Source organism: Phalacrocorax aristotelis, chromosome 1 (genome assembly GCF_949628215.1).
Source record: "Phalacrocorax aristotelis chromosome 1, bGulAri2.1, whole genome shotgun sequence".
NCBI lineage: Eukaryota > Metazoa > Chordata > Aves > Suliformes > Phalacrocoracidae > Phalacrocorax > Phalacrocorax aristotelis.
In genome coordinates, this window is record NC_134276.1 from 38430856 (window position 1) to 38450468 (window position 19613).

Here is a 19613-nt window from a genome sequence, read left to right on the forward strand (position 1 = left end):
GCGGTACATTGTACTAGACCTCACCTGAAATGTAAGGTTATGCAGAACGCCATGCAGAAAACAGATGGCTTTCCTTCCCTGTTTGGTTCATATATGTTTCCTCCAATGTTTCCTCAAAAACAACATAAGCAGGTATTAGAAAGGAAAGTATTTTGCAGCTTCAGTCATCTAAGATTTTATTTACTATTTCCCTGCAATTTATCTGACAAATTTTCCAAGGTACTCTAACATGCACACACTGGCCTGTATTGTATATTGAGAATACTCAATTGCCAGCCAAAAGTTGCTCTAAATTAAGCACACACTCAGATTTCTGTATGAAGTGCACTCTGTGCATACTTGGTTTTGTTCTTTGCCTCCAATACATCACAAAATTACAATGCTACTACCATGATTTATAACCGATTACGAGACCTGTCATGATCAGTTATATTTGCAGTCATTAAGGTTCAGATCTCAACAACAAAAAAATATCTGTATTTATACATAAAATTGTATCCTAAGCAGAAGAGACAAAAAAAACATATAGATGGCATTTTTATTCAAAGCTGATACTTTTGAACATGAGTTCACAAAGGAATACTTACAATCCGCACGGAAAAGACTAAACTGTATTTATCGTTAAATTTATGGAAGAAATATTCTATTAATGACTAAATGACAACAAATCCATAACTAACATTTAACATAGCATTAAACATACCGTATAAAATAATCATTTCTTATCAGCAAAAGATGTTGGAGAATAGAAAGAAAATATCCTTCAGCACTAGTGTCCTTAACTGTATTCCACACCATGTTGTAAACATCATTTACTTCAGTGAAAGTGTTAAGGAGAGTAATAGCAATGAAAAAAATATTTCAGTTGAATGCTGACTAGTAACATTTTTTAAACAGAAATTATACCAGGAAAATGTTCATTATGCACTTTATTTTGTTCATGTTTCTCTTGCCGATATCAAAAGGATATTCTAGTTCTGATCTAATATCTTCTAAACGATGAGAGAATTCGATCATGTCTTCTTCCTTATGCTCATTGAACACTTTCAGCTGAATATCTAGTGCTTCATTCTTTATACATTTCAGTTGCTGCAAAACCCACGAAGGTGTGCAAAATTAGTGTTTCAATATGTAAATAAACCTTATCTTTTTAATAATTTCCAGAAGTCTATATTAATTTAAAGTTTAAAATTACAAAAACACGAGTTAAATATTCAAAAGGTAAACATCCCTTTGGCCTGGATTAACAAGTGTCTGCACAACAGTCTGTCACACATTCTAAATCAAAGTCCTAAAACGCTGAGGAATCAGCACGAAGTTCAGCGAGCACACTTCACCTTTTCATTCTTAGATATGAGAATCAGTTTTGAACTAATTCCTCATGTCCAAACTTAATAAAATGCTTTTGAGAATAATTTATTAGAACTCGTTCTCCCATTCCCCCTCTGAAGCTCAAATAGTCCAATAATTTAAACAGTACTGCATAGAGACTCTTACTGGTAATATCTCTTTCAGTCCACTGCGCATAAATTCGTTTCTGATGTGAAGCCTAAAATCCAAGTCATCAGGAGATGTAACAAGAGCATTGATGAGCTGCATGCAAGCTACCTATAACAGAGGGAATAAACTGTTTTATTCCTTAGATTTCAATATGCACAGACAAAAAGACATAACAAACTATTAATTAAAAGACATTACATCATGCCTAATTATCAATCTCCTGTAATCTTGTAATTCAGATAATTAAATTTCTTATCGGCCACACGAGCTATGACTACCAAACACTAGTTCACATATTTCCATGAAAAATAAATATTTTCTCACTCCATTGAATTTTGTCATTTTATACAAATAGCAAGTTCCTTTAATAAGTGAACTTTAGGAGGTAGTAAATATGTTGATAAGCATAATTCTCAATATATTTAAAAAATCAACATAAATATACATTTACCTATACATACATATTTATATATATATAAAGTTAGTGACAGAATAGAAATAGTAAAGGCTAAAGCCTATGTGAACAGTGGAATTCGTATTAGAAGACAAAATACTGATTAAAGTAAGCTGAGCCTGAAGAATAAAATGGGCCTTTTTCCCTCCTTAAAAATCTTCCCTCTTCAAACATACTCAGTGTCATACAATACTTCATGGGAACCAGTACTTCAGCTCAAAAGCTAGCATCAGGATAACTATGATGCCTGTATCAGTCTGTAGTTAAATAGTTAGTAGTCTCTCTTCTGAGGAATCAAAATGCAGCAGGAATCCACCATCCAGATTCACAAACCTTTATAACAATGCCAACTTACTATTAATCATAAATAAGGATGACAACAGCCATTTTTCCTTTTTTCACCCTCTTTATTGTCTGCACATCTTGCTTCAATGCACAGGAAATGTGTTATTCGTGTATTTCCAGCATTTTATGGGGTTTTTAAAAGCACAAGTCAATTCGGGTATGTCCTCTGGCCTAAAGTACTACGTAAAAAGTAAAGCGATTTGGTTCAAATACTTTCTCTATTGTAAAGACTTTTATCATCTAGAAAATGACAATGTATTATGCCGTGGTCAGGCAAAAGCAATACCAGGAACATACTATTTCAGTCATCTTCAAAATACGTGTAATTCCAAGTACTGAATTTACACATGGTCACCAGAAGAACTGGATGGCCAATCTACTTTGATGCAGACTGTAAGAAACAACAGCACTCGTTAGATTTCCAAGAGGAATGCAGTATGATTAAATGGTAACACAGACTACAACCATGATCCTACATTTATCCTCCTGCAAGGATTTTAAGTATTAAAGTAATTTTATATATTATTTTAGCTGAACTGTTATGGGGGTGCGTGGCAGTCAGCATAATTTAGGCTTACTTGAGATGGTGGAGTTCAGGATCCTGCATGGTAGAATCAGGGCGACAAGTAGGATTACAACCCTGGAATTCAAGAGAGCCAACTTTGGCCTCTTCAAAGACTTGGGGTTGCTGAAGTGATGGTACCTTGCTACTTTTTTTCCTTGCTGTAAGTCCGTCTTTTTATTTTATGCTAGCGAAGTGTGTAATGTAAAAAACCAATAATAAAATAAAAATAAACCACGTTAATGCTAGCAAACGTAAGGCAACAAAAGCCTGTCCATGTCCTTTCTCCATACAGAGAAATCAACTAGACCATCACCTAATGAGTAACAATAAAAAACCTACACATATTAAAGAGGAATATACGTATAGTGTGTTTTCTTTCTGAAAGTTACTGGCACTACATTACTAGCAGTTAATTTTAAAAGAACTCAGGTAAACAGGAACACAGGTAACAGGACCACAACCTTGACCATTCTGTCTTAAATAAAATAAGTTCCCTTGAGAAAGATCTTCAGATTTGGGGTCAAAAATACGAAACAATCCTCAGTCATTCTTCTCTGAACAATCCACTTGGAAAGCTGCTAAAGCTGTCATGGTGGATTCCACATCTTTGCAGTGTCTGCCAGAACTACTTTTATGACACTTCTCCCTGAAATCTGTTGTTTCCCTAATTTGATGGAATACAATTCTGTATAGATGTTTACAGTATTTTAGAAACCTAAAGGAAAATATTACTTAGTTAACTTATTTTCTTCAAATAAATACAAACAAAACCTTTGTATTACCTCCTGAAGACTGTTTCTGTGCATGTACTGTTTCTAAAAGTTATAATTTTTTTTTGTTAGGGCAGAATGATGCTTTGGCACTAGGTAGCAAAAAGTGGTGCTAACCCCCAAAAAGGAAATTGCAAATACCAACAGATAAGTAAAACGAAAGTCCTTAGACTTACCTACACCCAAACCCCACACAATTTAAACAAAAACAAAAAAAAAAACCACACAACAAAAAACACACACACACACAAAAAAAAGAAAAGGTAAAAACCACCTCAGTTTTACCCACTGGGACTGGGCACCTGAGATGTTTTTTTACTTTTTTTACTTCTCAAAAGTGGACTGAATAAAACCTTCCAGTAATTGTCTTAACAAGACACAACAGAGAAGTTAGGACTCTCCTGTTGCACAACCAACTATTTTTAGACACTGAAAAAGCTCCTCATATTCAATACTTTAAAATCGCGTTCAGAACATGTGGCCTTGTAACCCTGTTAGTCATTTTTGCTAGTAACAGGCTACAGGCTTTGTATTAAGCTAACGCCATATGCTTCCAGACTTGTCAGGCTCTATTGAGACTTGGCTTGCCTGCCTGGAGCTCTGTTTTCACTTATTTAGCTGCAGTGGGATTTGTCTAGTAACAGAATGACTACCACCCCACTAGTTTTAGATTTTGCTTAGCCTTATACAAGTTTGTGGCACGAAGTTTACTGTTATATACATTTCTATAACTAGCAGATAGCAATATGACCCTAAATAAAATGCAGCATAGGAAAGTAGAGGTATGGGATGTGAGCAGAGACATGCATTAGCACTATTGAGAGTAATTTCACTAGACCATTAAAACTCATTTAGACTAACAGCAAATTCTTGGCTTTGAACGTAAGGTGTATTCCTTAGGCCCACAAACTGCACCACTTGCAGTGTCATAATGTGGTGGAGAATCTGATCAGCCTCATCTGTAGTGGTAGAAAACGCAGGCAACCAAACCAGTTAAAATTCAGTGCAACAATACCTTAGAGAATATTTTCTATTGTCTAGGTGTGGGCTATATTCTTTATTCTTTAACTTTTTCATATTTGTTTTGGTATGGGTCCACTTTATCAGTATTTGTATTTTTCTTCAGCAGTCACAATGAAAATTTTACTTCTCCTAATTTTGAGCTTATTTAGTTGAAAACTGTTATACCATCACCAGTTTATCTCTCTGAGTACTGTTTTTTCATTCAATTGCATTTTCTTGATTCAATTAGCTCTGCCATTCGAAACCAGTAATTCAGTACACTGACAGGTGCCACTAGCACCTGTACTCCTGTCAACATCAGTGAGGCATTTCAATGATTGCAGACTTTATTGGACATCACCATTATACCATCAATAAGAAAGTACAGTACTGCAAAGTTACATTTACATTTCAAATAAAATCAAACCCCATGTTGTTTTATTACATCAGAATTGGAACCTTTGTCATTATTATCAGCAATTTAAAACACATGCAAAACTTTATGTGAATGGACTGCTAGGCAAGGAATCAGCATTTATCACGCTTGATTGAAACTATCAGTGAAGAGGCAATCAGAGACTGAACAAAGTACACTACTGTGAAAATCCTGATCAAGAGCACATTATAGTTTTATCTTTGAGATAGCAATGCAATTTAGATGAAAGGATGTCTACAGAAGTAATTGCTGCCAAAAAAAATGGTATTTTCTTTTAATTTGCCAAATCAACAAGGTACATGTGCACATGTGCTATTCAAATAGAAAAGAGACAAGATAGACAATGAAAAGCAAGAAACACATCAGTAAAAAGTACTGTTATTCTAGTACTTAAATCAAATTTGATCAAGTGGGAATTCGATTGCAGTTCATAACCAGAAAATACTTCAGCTTTCCTGGAATAAACAAGATAAAGATCTACTCAATTATGTTAGCAAACTACTTCTATAAGAATACAAAGATACTGAAAGTTCCAAACAGAAGTCTACAAAAAGCAGAATGAGAAAAGGTTATACAAGAGGAAGCAAACACAACCCTAAGCAAGGCACTGCTTAGACATCTACCTTTCAGTAATTTGCTTCATAAAAACTTAACCTAAAAGTTAAAAATACTTTAAAGCGACCAATGATAAAGACAAGCAAGAACCTGTTACTAGATCACAAACATTTAAAACATGCTCCAAATGAAACTATCTTTCAATATCTAGCAGTTAGCACGTAATAATTAAATCACACATGAATGAAGTAATTTGAAATTCGTTCATCCACTTAGAAGTAGATTGCAACAAGGTAGATGTTTAGCAAACCTAAAACCTGTAAGGAAAATATGTATTAAATTCTATCAAGAAGAGGAATAAGCTTATTACCATTTTAGTAACACGTCAGTCTGAAAAGAGATTTTGGGGGAATATGCTAAAAATCAAGAGGAAAAATACCCCTCTTAAGCTTGATGAACAGCATCCAAGTGGCTTATTAAAAGCCAGTTTTAACCAATAATCCAGGGCAAATTCAAGAGCAAAGAAATTTTGCTATCCTGAACTTTGCAGCTAGAACAACAATATATTAATATTACCCTACATTTGACAGTAAGTCAGTTAAAAGTAGCAAACATAGTTCAGTTACTGTCTGCATAAGGCACAGGAAAAAACTCAAGAGTTCTCAAGAGTTTTCCAGGACAACACAGTTCAAGTTTCAGGTACCTGCATTTAGATGCGTATACACAGACAATCATCTATATGTAGCTATATGCAAAGCTTGATTCCCATTCTTGTTACTCAGTAGCCTACTAGACTCTTCTTTAAAGGTCTTCTTTAAGTTTCTAGATTCTAAAAGATCTTTATGACACAGATGGGGTGACCAGGGCACTCTAGGATGCATTGTCTTTTGTGACTAGGGACCCAGTATACAGACTATCATTACAGCCGCTTCAGTGCATCCTGTCTGACACACCTGCCAATGCAGAAGGGTGGGAATCTCCTAAGGAACAGAATCATATCTACAAAGGCTTCTGAAACGACATTTGAAGTTCACATGTGGGCAACTAAATTGCGCCTCGGATTTCCATGGGTTACATGAGAGTTTAGACATCTAGCTCAAATGCTTGACAGGCTGGTTTAGTTGCAGACTAAATCCTACTCAGCATTTTAATTGCTAAAGAGAAAAGTCTGCCACTTATTTAGAAAGTTCATTTGTTCCCAATCTACAAAGTTTTAAATAAGTCTGATATTTTACCTCCATCTGAGTCTATCTGTTTAGAAAGAAAGTCTCAACAACAAAAATACCTCAGAAAATAAAAAAGTTTAGTCTGTCATGATTTTTTTTAAATTACAAAGATAGGGGTACGGGAACTTGTTTAGAAATATGAGATTATGACTTTCTCATCTTAAAGTAGCGCTAAACCTGTTTAACAACATCCTTGAAAAGTTCTGAACATTCAAATACAGACTGGTATCTAGAATTATTAAATTACCACAAAGCACTACTGACTTCAGATCTAACAGTGAGTTTGCTCCCTGCTTCTAGAGTGTGGCTACTAATCAAAGAAATGCAGTAGAAATGACAGATATGGTAATTTCTTCCACAAAAAGAGGCTGTCCGGTGTCTAATGCTGCTCAGGGTCAGACCAAAGAGAAAACAGAGTCCAAAGCGCTGAAAGACCTTCTTAAGGGAGAAAAGAAACTACAGGTAAGTAATTCTTTTCTTTAAATGCTTGTCTCTACGTGCATTCATCCTACACACAGTTCCGAGGAGTAGCCACTCATAATTATTTTTCAGTGTTCCTAATTAAGCAAAAATTGAGGAACAATTATCCCAAATGTAACATCATTCCTTGACAATTCTCAAAGTATGTAACATTTAAGTAAAATGCCTGTGATGCTCCAGTTTACAGCTCTACAAGTGTCAACTGTTGGGACACAGAACAATCAGTCACTGCTTGCACTCCAGACGAGTGGGCCCTAACTGCATTCTTTTACACTCCATTACCTTGGATAAGATCCTGTAAATAGAATGACAGCCTTTTAAATTTTCAGACATGGGCACAAGATGGGAAAGCTGGGTCCATATCAAAAAAAGATGTCTCATCTTCAATAAATGAAGAGGTACTTCTGCTGAGGTAGTTTGAGGTTTAGTGAAGACAGGTAAATTAGCTTCCTAAGAAGGCAGAAGTCATTGTAAGCAAAACATTCTCGGTAAATGGTCTATATCTAAAACCAGTTCATGAGAGTTGTAGATTCATTTGGGTAGTAGATTTGGGTTGTAGATCATAGTAGTGTGGGTTGCAGATTGTTTTGGGCCCCTCAGTACAAGAAGGACATTGAGTTACTGGGGCGTGTCCACAGAAGGGCAATGAAGCTGGTGAAGGGTCTAGAGAACAAGTCTTATGATGAGCGGCTGAGGGAGTTGGGGTTGTTTAGTCTAGAGAAGAGGAGGCTGAGGAGAGACCTTATCGCTCCCTAAAACTACCTGAAAGGAGGTTGTAGGAAGGTGGGTGTTGGTCTCTTCTCCCAGGTCATCAGTGATAGAATGAGAGAAAACTGCTTCAAGCTGCATCAGGGGAGGTTTAGATAGGTTATTAGGAAAAATTTCTTCACTGGAAGAGTGGTCAGGCATTGGAACAGGCTGCCTAGAGAGGTGGCTGAGTCACCATTCCTAGAAGTGTTCAAAAAAACCTGTAGATGTGGTACCTGAGGGCATGGTTTAGAAGGCATGGTGGTGTTGGGTTGACGGTTGGACTTGATGATCCTAGAGGTCTTTTCCAACCTTAATGATTATATGATTCTGAGATATTTCATCAGTCTGCCCTTGAGAAGGTGCCTGAAGAAGTGAAATTATTTTACACTCTAAGAGCAAAAGGCATATGGTAATACACAGCTCCCTGGTGTACCTTCTAAAATTTTGTTGTGGTGCTGAGGACTGCAATTTCTAAGTGCTCTTTCTGAAGGGCACCTCTAACCCAAACAGTAATTACGTCTTGAGAGTGTCCTGCTCTTTACAACAGGCATGCAGTGAATGCATGTAGAGACAAATCCTTCAGGGAAAAGCCAAGAGCAAATCTTTCACTTCACTTGGCAGTCCGGTGAGATGCTTCCTCCCTTTCTTCATCTCTAAAGAACTGCAGCTAAGTAAAGTCCACTGTGTTAGTTTTCAGAGGGCTTTCAGGTCTGCAAGTGTATTCCAGCGGTAATGCTTTTAACACCCTGCTGCTACATGGTAGGGAAATCTACAACAGTTGACTTTGCATGTTTATTTAAGAGAGGGGCATGCATTGCTAGATGCACACACATTATTTCTGGTGCAGAAGAACTTTGCATGGATGATGATACAGTTCACCTGGGATGCAAAAGTTCTCATGGAGGAAAGCATTCAAAAACTATACAAATGACATCAGATCTATTCTGCTAGGTAAGAAGTTACAGCTTGAATTTCTAATCCTCTGCAATTCTAACTAGTGATGTCTACCAAGTTACAGGATGCATTTTCTGAAGGTTCCACCGTCTACTTTAAAGTTGCATTTTCCCCTGTTGAAGGCCAGACAGAATATACTTGGTCCTTTTCTGGTAGAAAATGTCAGGCACATCTCAGTAGCTCAGAGCATCTTTTTCCTTGCATAGACAAGACAATCAATACTATGTGGTAAATATCATCCTATGTCATATCTTGCCTATTTGAAAAAGAGGAACTGCAGTAAGATTTTCAACTTCACTTTTCTCACTCTTACGGCAAGTATGCATGTGTAGAAAAGTCTGTAAAGATGATGCATATTTAGTTAAATTCTGCTTGCCAGTATTAAACTGGCTGTAGATTTGGCTTTGGTAAAACCTTAAATTGATGTTTATCAATTTACCCTTGCTAAAGACAAAAAGTTCTTAGTAATGACTTTGATATGTACCATCCACATGCATGTACATTTACATGGATCTTAAATAAATATTATCTGTTTCTACATTTAGATAAGGTGAGCTTTGCTCTGATTCATCCTAGTGCATATGCAGTTATGCAAAGGATCTCATTAGCACAGAACAGCCAAGAATCACCAAGTGATTTAGCTAACCAAAGTATCACAGACCATACCATCTCACATTCTCATATTATTAGATGAAAAAGAAAGACAAAATGGTATTCCTTGACAACTAAAATTACTCAGAGGGTAATACTACTGATGAATAGATAAGACCTTGTACTTTGCCACAAAAATGCTTCTCCTAGGACAGGCATGAAATACATGCAAGTTTCCACAAGGATGATTAGTGCTCATTTTTCAGGAACTTAACTGGAAAAGGAAGAGTTATACCTTTGTTTCAACATTGTACCTCTTCTCAGTTCTAACTGGAAAATTAGAAGGAGCCAATACCTGCAACTAGAGCTATGCAGAACAACACTCTTACATTAGTTAAACTGCCTGCTTGAGAGAACAGTGATGAAAGATGATTAGAGTAGAAGCATTCATTTGAATCTACAAGAAAGAAGAACTGGGCAACACACAATTTGTTGTTTTTATCATTGTCTTAAATACATAAAAATGGGTTGCGTTAGAAGAGCTGTATTTCCTGCCTCCATTAATTGAACAACCAAAGTACGACAACTGAAAAAGTCTAATAAGTACTGTCATGGTTTTAGCTGAGATAGAGTTAATTTTCTTTGCTGTAGCTGGCATAGTACTCTGCTTTGGATTTAGTACAAAAATAATGTTGATAACACACCGATGTTTTAGCTGTTGCTAAGTCGTGCTTACACTAGTCAAGGACTTTTGCAGCTTCCTGTGCTCTGGAGGGTGCACAAGAAGCTGGTAGGGGAGGGGGCAGAGCCAGGACAGCTGATCCAAACTGGCCAAAGGGGTATTCCATATCATGTAACGTCATGCCCAGTATATTAACCAGGGGGAGTTGGCTGGGGGAAGCAGCGATTGTGGCGCCAGTCAGCAGGTGATGAGTAGTTGCTTCGTGTGTTGTTTGTTTATTGCCTACCCCCAAGGTTTTGTGTGTCTCTCACTCTCTCTCTCATTATTTCCCTTTTCATTATATTATTATTGTTATTATTATTACTATTTTATTTTAATTAATAAACTGATCTTATCTCAAAACATTACTTTTCTTACTTTGGCCCTTCCAATTCTCTCCCCCATCCCGCAGTTGTTGGGGGGGAGCGAGCAAGCAGCTGTGTGTGTTCTTAGGCGCTGACTGGGGCTGAACCATGACAGTCCACAAGGAACCAGATTGTCTTGTATGCATTTTCTGGAGCACAGTCGTAAGATGTTAAACTACGTTTGCTTGAACAAAACCAGAAACTTGTTACTCCTGGCTGTACTTATACTCTCAAACTATGATCGCAAATCTTGTCTTGAACCAAGAATATTTAAGTATGTTTTCCATAATTTTAGATTGTATGAAAGACAAAAGGGAGAGTATCCTTTGCTTTCAATAAATGCAAAAAGTAGATACATAGAACTTCAGCTAAAAATACAAAGATCATCATACTGAGACTTCTTACGTATTCAGCCTTCAAGTAACAGAAGAGTTAGTCAATTCAAAATTGAAAAGGTCAGTTGTTACTGTCAAATTGAATTGCCACAAAGCAAGCCTACATATATCAAGCAGATAATCAAGGCGAGTATACCAAGTAACTGACAACAGTAGACTTTTGTCTGTTTAAAACACTGTCAAATTAACGCCCAAGACAATGTCATTGTTATAAGAGTTTACAACTAATTCACATGAGGAACCCTGATTTTTCTGGTCTTACAAAAAAAAAAAAAATCTAGCAACCGTTTGTGGAGTGTGAAAAAGAAAAAATCCTTTTAGCGGAAATAACTTGTTCCAACAGAAGTTTAACTCAAACAACAACAAAAGAAAAAGGAAAAGAACTTTCATTAAAAGTTTCCATGTCTACATAAGATACAGCAAATGAAACGGCAAAATGTTACCTATTTTCAGAAACCTTAGGGTAACACTCTCAGTAAAGTCAAATTAATATACTTAGCTTAAGAATTGCAATTGTAACATTTAAAGTAAAGTCTCTGTTTTAAAAATGCTCCTATCTTCTATATCAGAGAATAACAAAATACCAAATGGAGGTATAGCACAATCATGAGAAGGCGTAACTAGTAGAAAAGTAATTGGTTAATATATTAATAGCAGTCCTAGAAAAATGAAAGTTGTTACTGCACTGCTAACAACTCAGCTGAAGTTTTCTGCCTGATTTGTTTCTCTCATCAGTGGTATCTCACTAATAGAGTTGAGCATGGCTGTAAATATTAAGTATGAAAGTGCTCATATTTATAAGAAAGATCTAACTGGTTAGAGATAATCAGCTATGACCTTTTTTCCCTGCATATCAACTGTCTCAACTGCCATTAATACTGGTATCTACCTATTTCTTAAAGGGGCTGCTTACCAAGAACTGTTCACAAGGGATTATGACTTCAGAAACCTATTCCCAAATGTTGATCCAGAAGAGCTACTATCTGTTCACCTTCAGTTTAATTTGCAAGACATATTTATAGATTTAGAAACAACCTTACAGATTTTTAAAAAGGGGGAAATGGATGAAATGCCCATTTGGGTACCCATCATGAGTAAATGGAGAAGTACATAGGATTAATTTTATTTGAAGCAGCGGGTATATTAAATAAGGGGCTACTTTTAAGGCAGTTTTCATGTGCTTTTTGAACTGTATAGAAGGGAGTTATAGATAGCTTTTTTCCCTTATTAAATCTATAAACATGGAAATATATGCAACTCTTGAAAATTCAGGATCAGGTTTGGAAGCCTAACACTCAAAATAAAATGTTGTTAATTTCAGGACTCTGAATACCTACAAGTGAGTAAAGAATAGCGAGAGAAGTACTGCTCTTCATCCTATTAAAATTTATGCATCTCGTAAGTGCTGTGATGGATCTAGAAGTTCTCCAACCCCTATATGATCTACAGAGAATAGAAGCTCTCAAGTTCTCTTAGATAAGATACAACACCCTGAAACCGGAAAATATAGTTTCCATGACCTGAAGTATTTCTCCCTACTGAATCAAAATGTTTCTAAATTTTTGATTTATATCCATATTCATGCCAAAGAAGAAAGCTGCTCAACCGATACAAAGAGACAGTGAACTACCATTATTCAACATTAAAACGAATTCCTGCACTTGGAATTTTTTTTCTAATTCTTTGACATTATATATATTTGCTATTTGATATTACATACATAAAAAAGAAAATTTTATTCATATATAATTTTTTTTTACCTTATTCATTGTACTGAAACAGTAGAAGTAAGCATAACAGAAAATCATCAAACTTGTCATATTTTTATTTTTCAGGTTGATCAAACAAGGACAAAATTTTTTACTTTTATCATGACCCAATATCAAAGTAAACCAAGCAACTAAAACAAGTAAACCAAGAAAAACGAAAAAACATGCAAACAAAAACGCCCCAGATCCAGTGAGCCAAATTTTATACTCTCCTGACAGTCTGACATGCCCGAACTTCCACACCTGGCCCAAATTCGTACTGCCTATCTCAAGAATACTTAAATATGGAGGAAAAAAAAAATCGTACTGAATAGGAACTTGTTAACTGAACATCATTCACCTTGAAATCTGAATGAAGCAGAGACCCCAAAGGAGAACTGCAATGACAATTGCAAACATACCTAAGGTAAGGATCTACTACTACAAGAAATTTATGTCCAGTCTGGAAAATGCAGACTCAAGCTGGAGAAGTGGGTCCAAGTGAACCTCATGAGTTTCAACAAGGCCAAGCACAACGTCCTGCACCTGGGTCAGGGCAATCTGCAGTATCAATAACAGACTAGGGGGTGAAGGGATGGATAACAGCCCTGCAGAGAAGGACTTGGGAATATTCATAGATGAAAAATAAGATATGAGCTGGCGATGTGTGCTTGTAGCCCAGAGAACCAATTTTGTCATAAGAAGTCGCAGATGCCCCATCCCTGGAAGTGTTCAAGGTCAAGCTGGACAGGGCTTTGAGCAGCCTAATCTAGTGCAAGATGCCCCCTCATGGTAGTGGGCATTGGAACTAAGTGATCTTTAAAGGTCCCTTCCCAACCCAAACCATTCTATGATTATAAAACATAAAGTGTGAGAAAGGAGGGATGATTTTTCAAATGAGAATCCCATCAGTACCAGCACAATTCAACTACAAATGATTCTCCACCTTCAAATATTTCTTTATGGTTAGCTTTTCTGTGAGACACATGAAACAAACAGCAACGTTTACTATCAGACATGGACTATTTAACAGAAAAGGTGACAGTGGATTAACATAATCATTTCCTTCAAACTTGAGATTTGTCTTTTACCATTTTTGCAATAGTCAAAAAGAATGACAGTTATGAACAGCATTTGCTTGGGCTGAATTACATGACAATCAACATGAATTAATATCTACACTCTCAAACCAATGACTTAAAATGATCATTTAAATGCACTACAACAGTTCACTTTTTTCTGCAGTAAACTCTATATCCAACTGAAACAAATTGAAAATAAGGCGAAAGATTTCTTTCCTTGGACTCTCTGTGTGCAATTTCATGAAATCATAAAGTGGGCATGAGGGACAGCTCTCCTGCCGATGTAAACATTAATTATAAAAAGCAGTTGCCTAAAAACTTGCTTTTTTACTATTATTAATCTTTACGTTTCAGCAAATATCACCAGAAGTGAGATAATCTTTTTGCATCTGAATATATGACTCATGCTTTACTTTAAAAGGCAGTATAAATTTAACTCCCAAAGTCTGTAAAATTGGGTGAATAGAAATCAACAAATTAACCTGCAACCTCTGTGTTTCTCAATACTGAATATTCCCATAAAGCATTTTAAAAGATAACATTATGAACAACGTTCCAGAATTTGACCCTTATTTCAAAGAGTATCTCTCCTCCTTTTTATTGTAATGACTTGTTCAAAACAGGAAAATAAGTAACTTTAATTTTATTTTTTGCAAAGGTTTAGGATAAAAATTTGCTTACTTGCAGCTGAACTGAGTTATCCTGAAGACCTTCTACAATAGGAGAGAATCTATCAATATTCCTTTCCTCTGCTGCTGCTGTTACAGCTTCCAAAATTTTTTCAAGGCTGTAAGAAAAGCAAAGCATTTACTCAGAAGATACATTTAACCTTGCTGCTCATTTGTTATCTGAAGAGCCATGTTGCTGAAGTATTCACCTGCCTCAGTCTGTTGCATACAAATGTAGGAGGTTTTAGCATTCCTTGTTTCCTTTGAAGACACTTATAGCCAAAGAATGACTTACTGGATTACAATGGTTAAGATATCTTAAAAGTAATGCTAAAAAAATTTTAAGCAAGAGGCTGCCTGCATAATTACTTCCATCTAACCAGTACATCTACATGTCAAAAAAAAAAACCTTTAATATGATCATAATAAAAATCCCAGACAAAGGTATTCTGAAAACTGACAATATAGTACAGATATTACTTTCAAACCTACCTTGAAAATTTTAGCATTTCATTCAGGCATTAACTATAATTTTGGATATCGTAAAATTATCTTACTATTTCTGGCTAAATACAGTACTTACATGTTTTCCTCTCCAACAATGCACATTGCAGAAATGAGTTTAACTATATCTGTCATCATGTTAGTTTGCTTGGGATCAATTGCTTTGATCAGCAACAAAAGGCTCCTCTCTTCTCCCAAAATTCTTTCCAATCCATACTAAAAAACAGAAACACAGTTGTAAGGGGAGCTGGAGACAATCCAAATGACTGTATCAAACATCTAGCAAAAGACAGCCACAGTTCCCTCAAGTAAATATTTCAGAAGACATTTAAATCTGTCAAATACTTATTTTAAAAAATTAAATGAGACAAAAGTCCAAAATGGGTCATTACTCTGTAACAAGGCATACATCAGCATCAGAAGTTTACACTATTTCAGCATATTTCTGCAGAGAGGAGGTGGCAGCAGAAAGAACCGCAAACCACACCTGACCATACATCACTTCTCTAAATTGCACAGGCTTATACCCACAGATCACATACATTATCTGACTGAACTGTAGTAATTCCCAGATTTTAAAAAAAATCCCTTACCTTATTATTCATGAAGGCTCTCAAACACTGTATAACCTTATGCTGACTCCTCTTCACAACTTTGTCCTGGCTGAATAAATTAAAAAAATATTAGCGTAATTAAATGCTGTTTACATGTTATGAAAAGTTGGTGATTTTATATTAAATCTTCCTTACTTTTTTGTCTCAACCAATCTTTCCAAAACATCCAACAGCAGCCCCAGACCTTCTCGGCCGAAATTCTCAACCCAGCTAGGGAGAAAAAAAAGACATTAAAAAACTGACATTTCAAAGACTAATTACAATGAATGAAAGTTGTCAGCATAAATAAAAGCAGTGTATCTGGGTCGTTTTAAAACCCTAAATTGACTCTTCACTCAATAGAAGATGAAGAAGCATTCCATTCACTCATTGAAGCAATCCTCTAACCTTAAACTAAAAAAAGATTTGAAGATTACAGTAGCCACTAAATTTAGTAATTTTTATTTTTAAATTCACAATTATAAAATCTTTGGCACAGAACTGTAATCTGAAAACCCGTGCAAAGGGAGGGAAGAAAAACAACGATTTCTACTACACACTGTTCACGGGTCCCCTGCAAAGGTCAGGATCTAACTGTAAATGGCAGAGAAGGAAGGAAAAGCCTAAAGGAATTACAGAAAAGGCTGCCCAAGACATTAATCCATACAAATACCTCCAAGTGAACACAACAAAAACTTAAAGTTTCAGCTATGGCCAAAGCTATCTTTTGGTGAGGTTAAACCTGGGTATGTTGTTCCTGTATGAGACACCTGCTTCACACCTCACTATTGCTCAGGACCTCTTGATTTCAAATACAAGTCACTACATGACTGACAGCAGTACTGCAGCCATCCCTTTGACAGTAGTCCTTGGTCCTGCTGAAATTATGATGTTCGATCAACTACATTCCCCCAAAGGTCATGGATAACACTGTCATTCATGCTCATAACAGGAGGAATACTTTGCTCTCTAGACTTCATTGTCTGTATAAGGCACAGATCTTTTAAACATCAAACCTCTAACAAAAATCCCAGTGGAGGAAGGAGAAGTTGGCTGCAGAGGCAACAAAAATACATATACAAGCAGAGAAACTATAGAGACTATTTGCTCAGGAAATTCCTTTTATAAAGGCTGAAGTTATAATATTCAATTATGGAATTAATTCACAAGTACTTGAATATGCTTCTCTTTCCATAAGAGGCAGGACCATTTCCCGACACCTTTAGTCAACTTTCCGTGCCATAAGAGAAGTAGTTGGAGCTCTTATTTTTGTCTTCGGCCAACAGACCAAAAATTATTTCATAATGGGTGTGTCTCCCACACTTCTCTTTTAAAAAAGCATATTACTTTTATCTATGAACTGATTACAAAACCATCTCTATTTAGAACAGATATAGTCAGCGTGATGAAGATGCAAGACTTTTCACCATCTTCAATATCAAAACAAGGATTCTGTTGTGGGTGTAGCAGCAATAGTTACTGCGCATTCCTTAAATTGTTACTTAAAAAAAAAAACCAAACAACACACTTAAGCTGAAGAAGTCCCTTGTCATGTATTAACAAAATAAAGTCTTTTACATAAAAAGGAAGCATCTATTCTGCAACATCGGAGTTCAATATCAAGACATTGATCAGAATTAGTTAAAAAAATTACAACGTTCACTTTACTTGCATTATACACTCTCCATTGTTTTCTTTGTTTTGTCTGTTTACATACCATTGTACACATTGGGTAAAATTTATCACCAATTTTGATTAGTAACCAGAACATTTAGATACTCCTATAATGGTGGGACGTTACTAGTGACAAATAATGTGTTATTTCCAACAGAATAGCTTAAAGGAGATGCAATACCTCTTTTGAAATACATTGTACTTCCAGTCCCATCATAGGATGGGATTAAACACTTCTTCGTGTCTGCTAGATACAGAACTGTAATGGACTTAAAATTACAGAGAGAATCAGATCAGATGCTTTTATATGCTTTTCTCCTAAAGGTAAATGTACATGAAAATAGATTTTCTCCTTCCTGGATGGGTGTTTTGTTCTGAAACATACCATGCAAATAACTGACAATTATTTTTGGTATAACCAGCCATACCTGACCTAAAGATGATCCTACTAGACGTTTCTTAGCACATTTTATATTAGAGAGAATTGTGCACAGCCACTTTGCCATACATCCAGCAGCTGAGGATGCTCAGAATGATCAGGCACCTAACATACTGTTGCACTATTACTGCCCTTTCCTCTGCTTCCACAAAATAACAAAGATTACTTACACTATCCAGAGCAAACACTTAGCTTTTTGTCAGTCTGACAAAATGCCAAGCTATCAGTGCCCCCATTTTCAATTTATTAAAAAGCCCTCTTAATGAGAAGAGTTAAACCTGTTGCAACTATTCTACAAAAGGAGGAGAAATAGTTGTAGCTAACTAGTTATCTGTAGTACTACATACAGCTAGATCACTGAACCGCTTTTCATTAATTCTGTTGGCAACTGTGAGGTAGAAACACCCCATTTATTTACCTGAAGAATAGTGAGCAAGATCAGTGGATTCATTTTCCTTTTGAGGTTTTCTTTTTTATACTGACAGAAAATACATACTACTTTTTGCAGTAAGCCATAGATTTCAATATTTTTCTAAGTACCAGGATCAAACTACTCAATATCACTTGAATCAGATTTTTTCTGTGAACTAAAAATACGTTTTACAAAAACTAATTGAAAACAATGTTGTAGAACCAGTTCTTGCATTAGAAAGTGAAATGTCAGCAAGATTAAAAGGTTAAGTTGATTAAAGTATAGTAATTGGAAAAACAATAGAAAACCCTAAATTACATATTGTCAAAAAGATGACAGCCCACAGATGTGAAGATTGTCAGGCCAGAACCAATCTAAATTTAATTCTCATCCTGTTAAAAAAAAGCATAAATTTATTCTTTGATGAAACTTTAGAATTTTATTTTGTGCACGTGTTACACCAGTTATTTCTCATTGTCCATATCATATGGGGTGGGAGTTAAAAACAATCACAGATTTATAGCAGCTGGATTGGACTTCAGTATTTATGTGTCAAAGCAAGTTCTTATTCAAAGATGTGATAGGAAAAAATCAAAGTCACCAATATTTGCATCCAATGACTATCAGCTGTTGCCACTCATGATACTCATGGTTTAAAAATGTTTACTCCACTAACTTTTAGTATGAAGAACAGTGTGCCACTGTTACATTTTTGCTATTGGTATTGAGCAGGTGCTCTATTACAGCATCGCAGTCCAATTCAACTTGCATTCTCTGACTAATGTCTCATGTATAGACCACCACTGTTCTCTCATAGCTAGCCTCCACATTACGTATTCTGATACTATTTCTCCATCTTCCTCACCCTTTCACGTCCTATCACATTGTACTGTGCTGACAGGCAGAACTAGCACCTCACCAAGATCATGGTTTTTAGTTTGTTTTGGTGTTTTGAGGGAGGGGGATTAACTTTTCTCTTAAGATGTGGGAAAGAGCAGCAAAGGGTATCACATACAGAATGACAAAACTACCTGGTCATACCAACAGAGAGAAGAGATTTCTCTGAGCTTAATTGTCACACATTTCATATATTTTGTGTTTCTATTTCCAGATGCATACTAACAAGCAAAGTGTTCTTTGTTAAATCTATGTAAGTGTAAATAAAAAATATCTGGGGTTGTGGGTTGTTAGTTTGTTTTTCTGTTTCTTGCAGGGTTTAGTTTTGGTTTTTTAGTTTTGTTTTTTTTTTTTTTTAATAAAGAAGGGGAAGCAATACTACATCAAAAAGTAGCTTCACATTCATGAAGGAAGTATATCTTCTGTAAAATCCTCAGTCAGACGAACTCAGGTTAATGTAAAGCATGTGTCTTCCCATGTGAGACAT

The 19613-nt window shown here is 35.8% G+C and overlaps 1 protein-coding gene across 2 annotated transcripts in view; it reads right to left on the reverse strand.

Annotated features, from left to right (window-relative positions):
• DIAPH3 (diaphanous related formin 3) overlaps positions 1-19613 on the reverse strand; it is a 242258-nt gene that overhangs the window by 186741 nt on the left and 35904 nt on the right. For both annotated transcript variants that reach the window (XM_075088048.1, XM_075088040.1), the window contains 7 exons: positions 15861-15935; positions 15705-15774; positions 15191-15327; positions 14621-14726; positions 1498-1608; positions 971-1089; positions 704-820 (listed from right to left, as the gene is read on the reverse strand). In XM_075088048.1, the coding sequence (XP_074944149.1) occupies positions 704-820; positions 971-1089; positions 1498-1608; positions 14621-14726; positions 15191-15327; positions 15705-15774; positions 15861-15935 (735 nt within the window). The remainder of the gene's footprint in view (positions 1-703; positions 821-970; positions 1090-1497; positions 1609-14620; positions 14727-15190; positions 15328-15704; positions 15775-15860; positions 15936-19613) is intronic.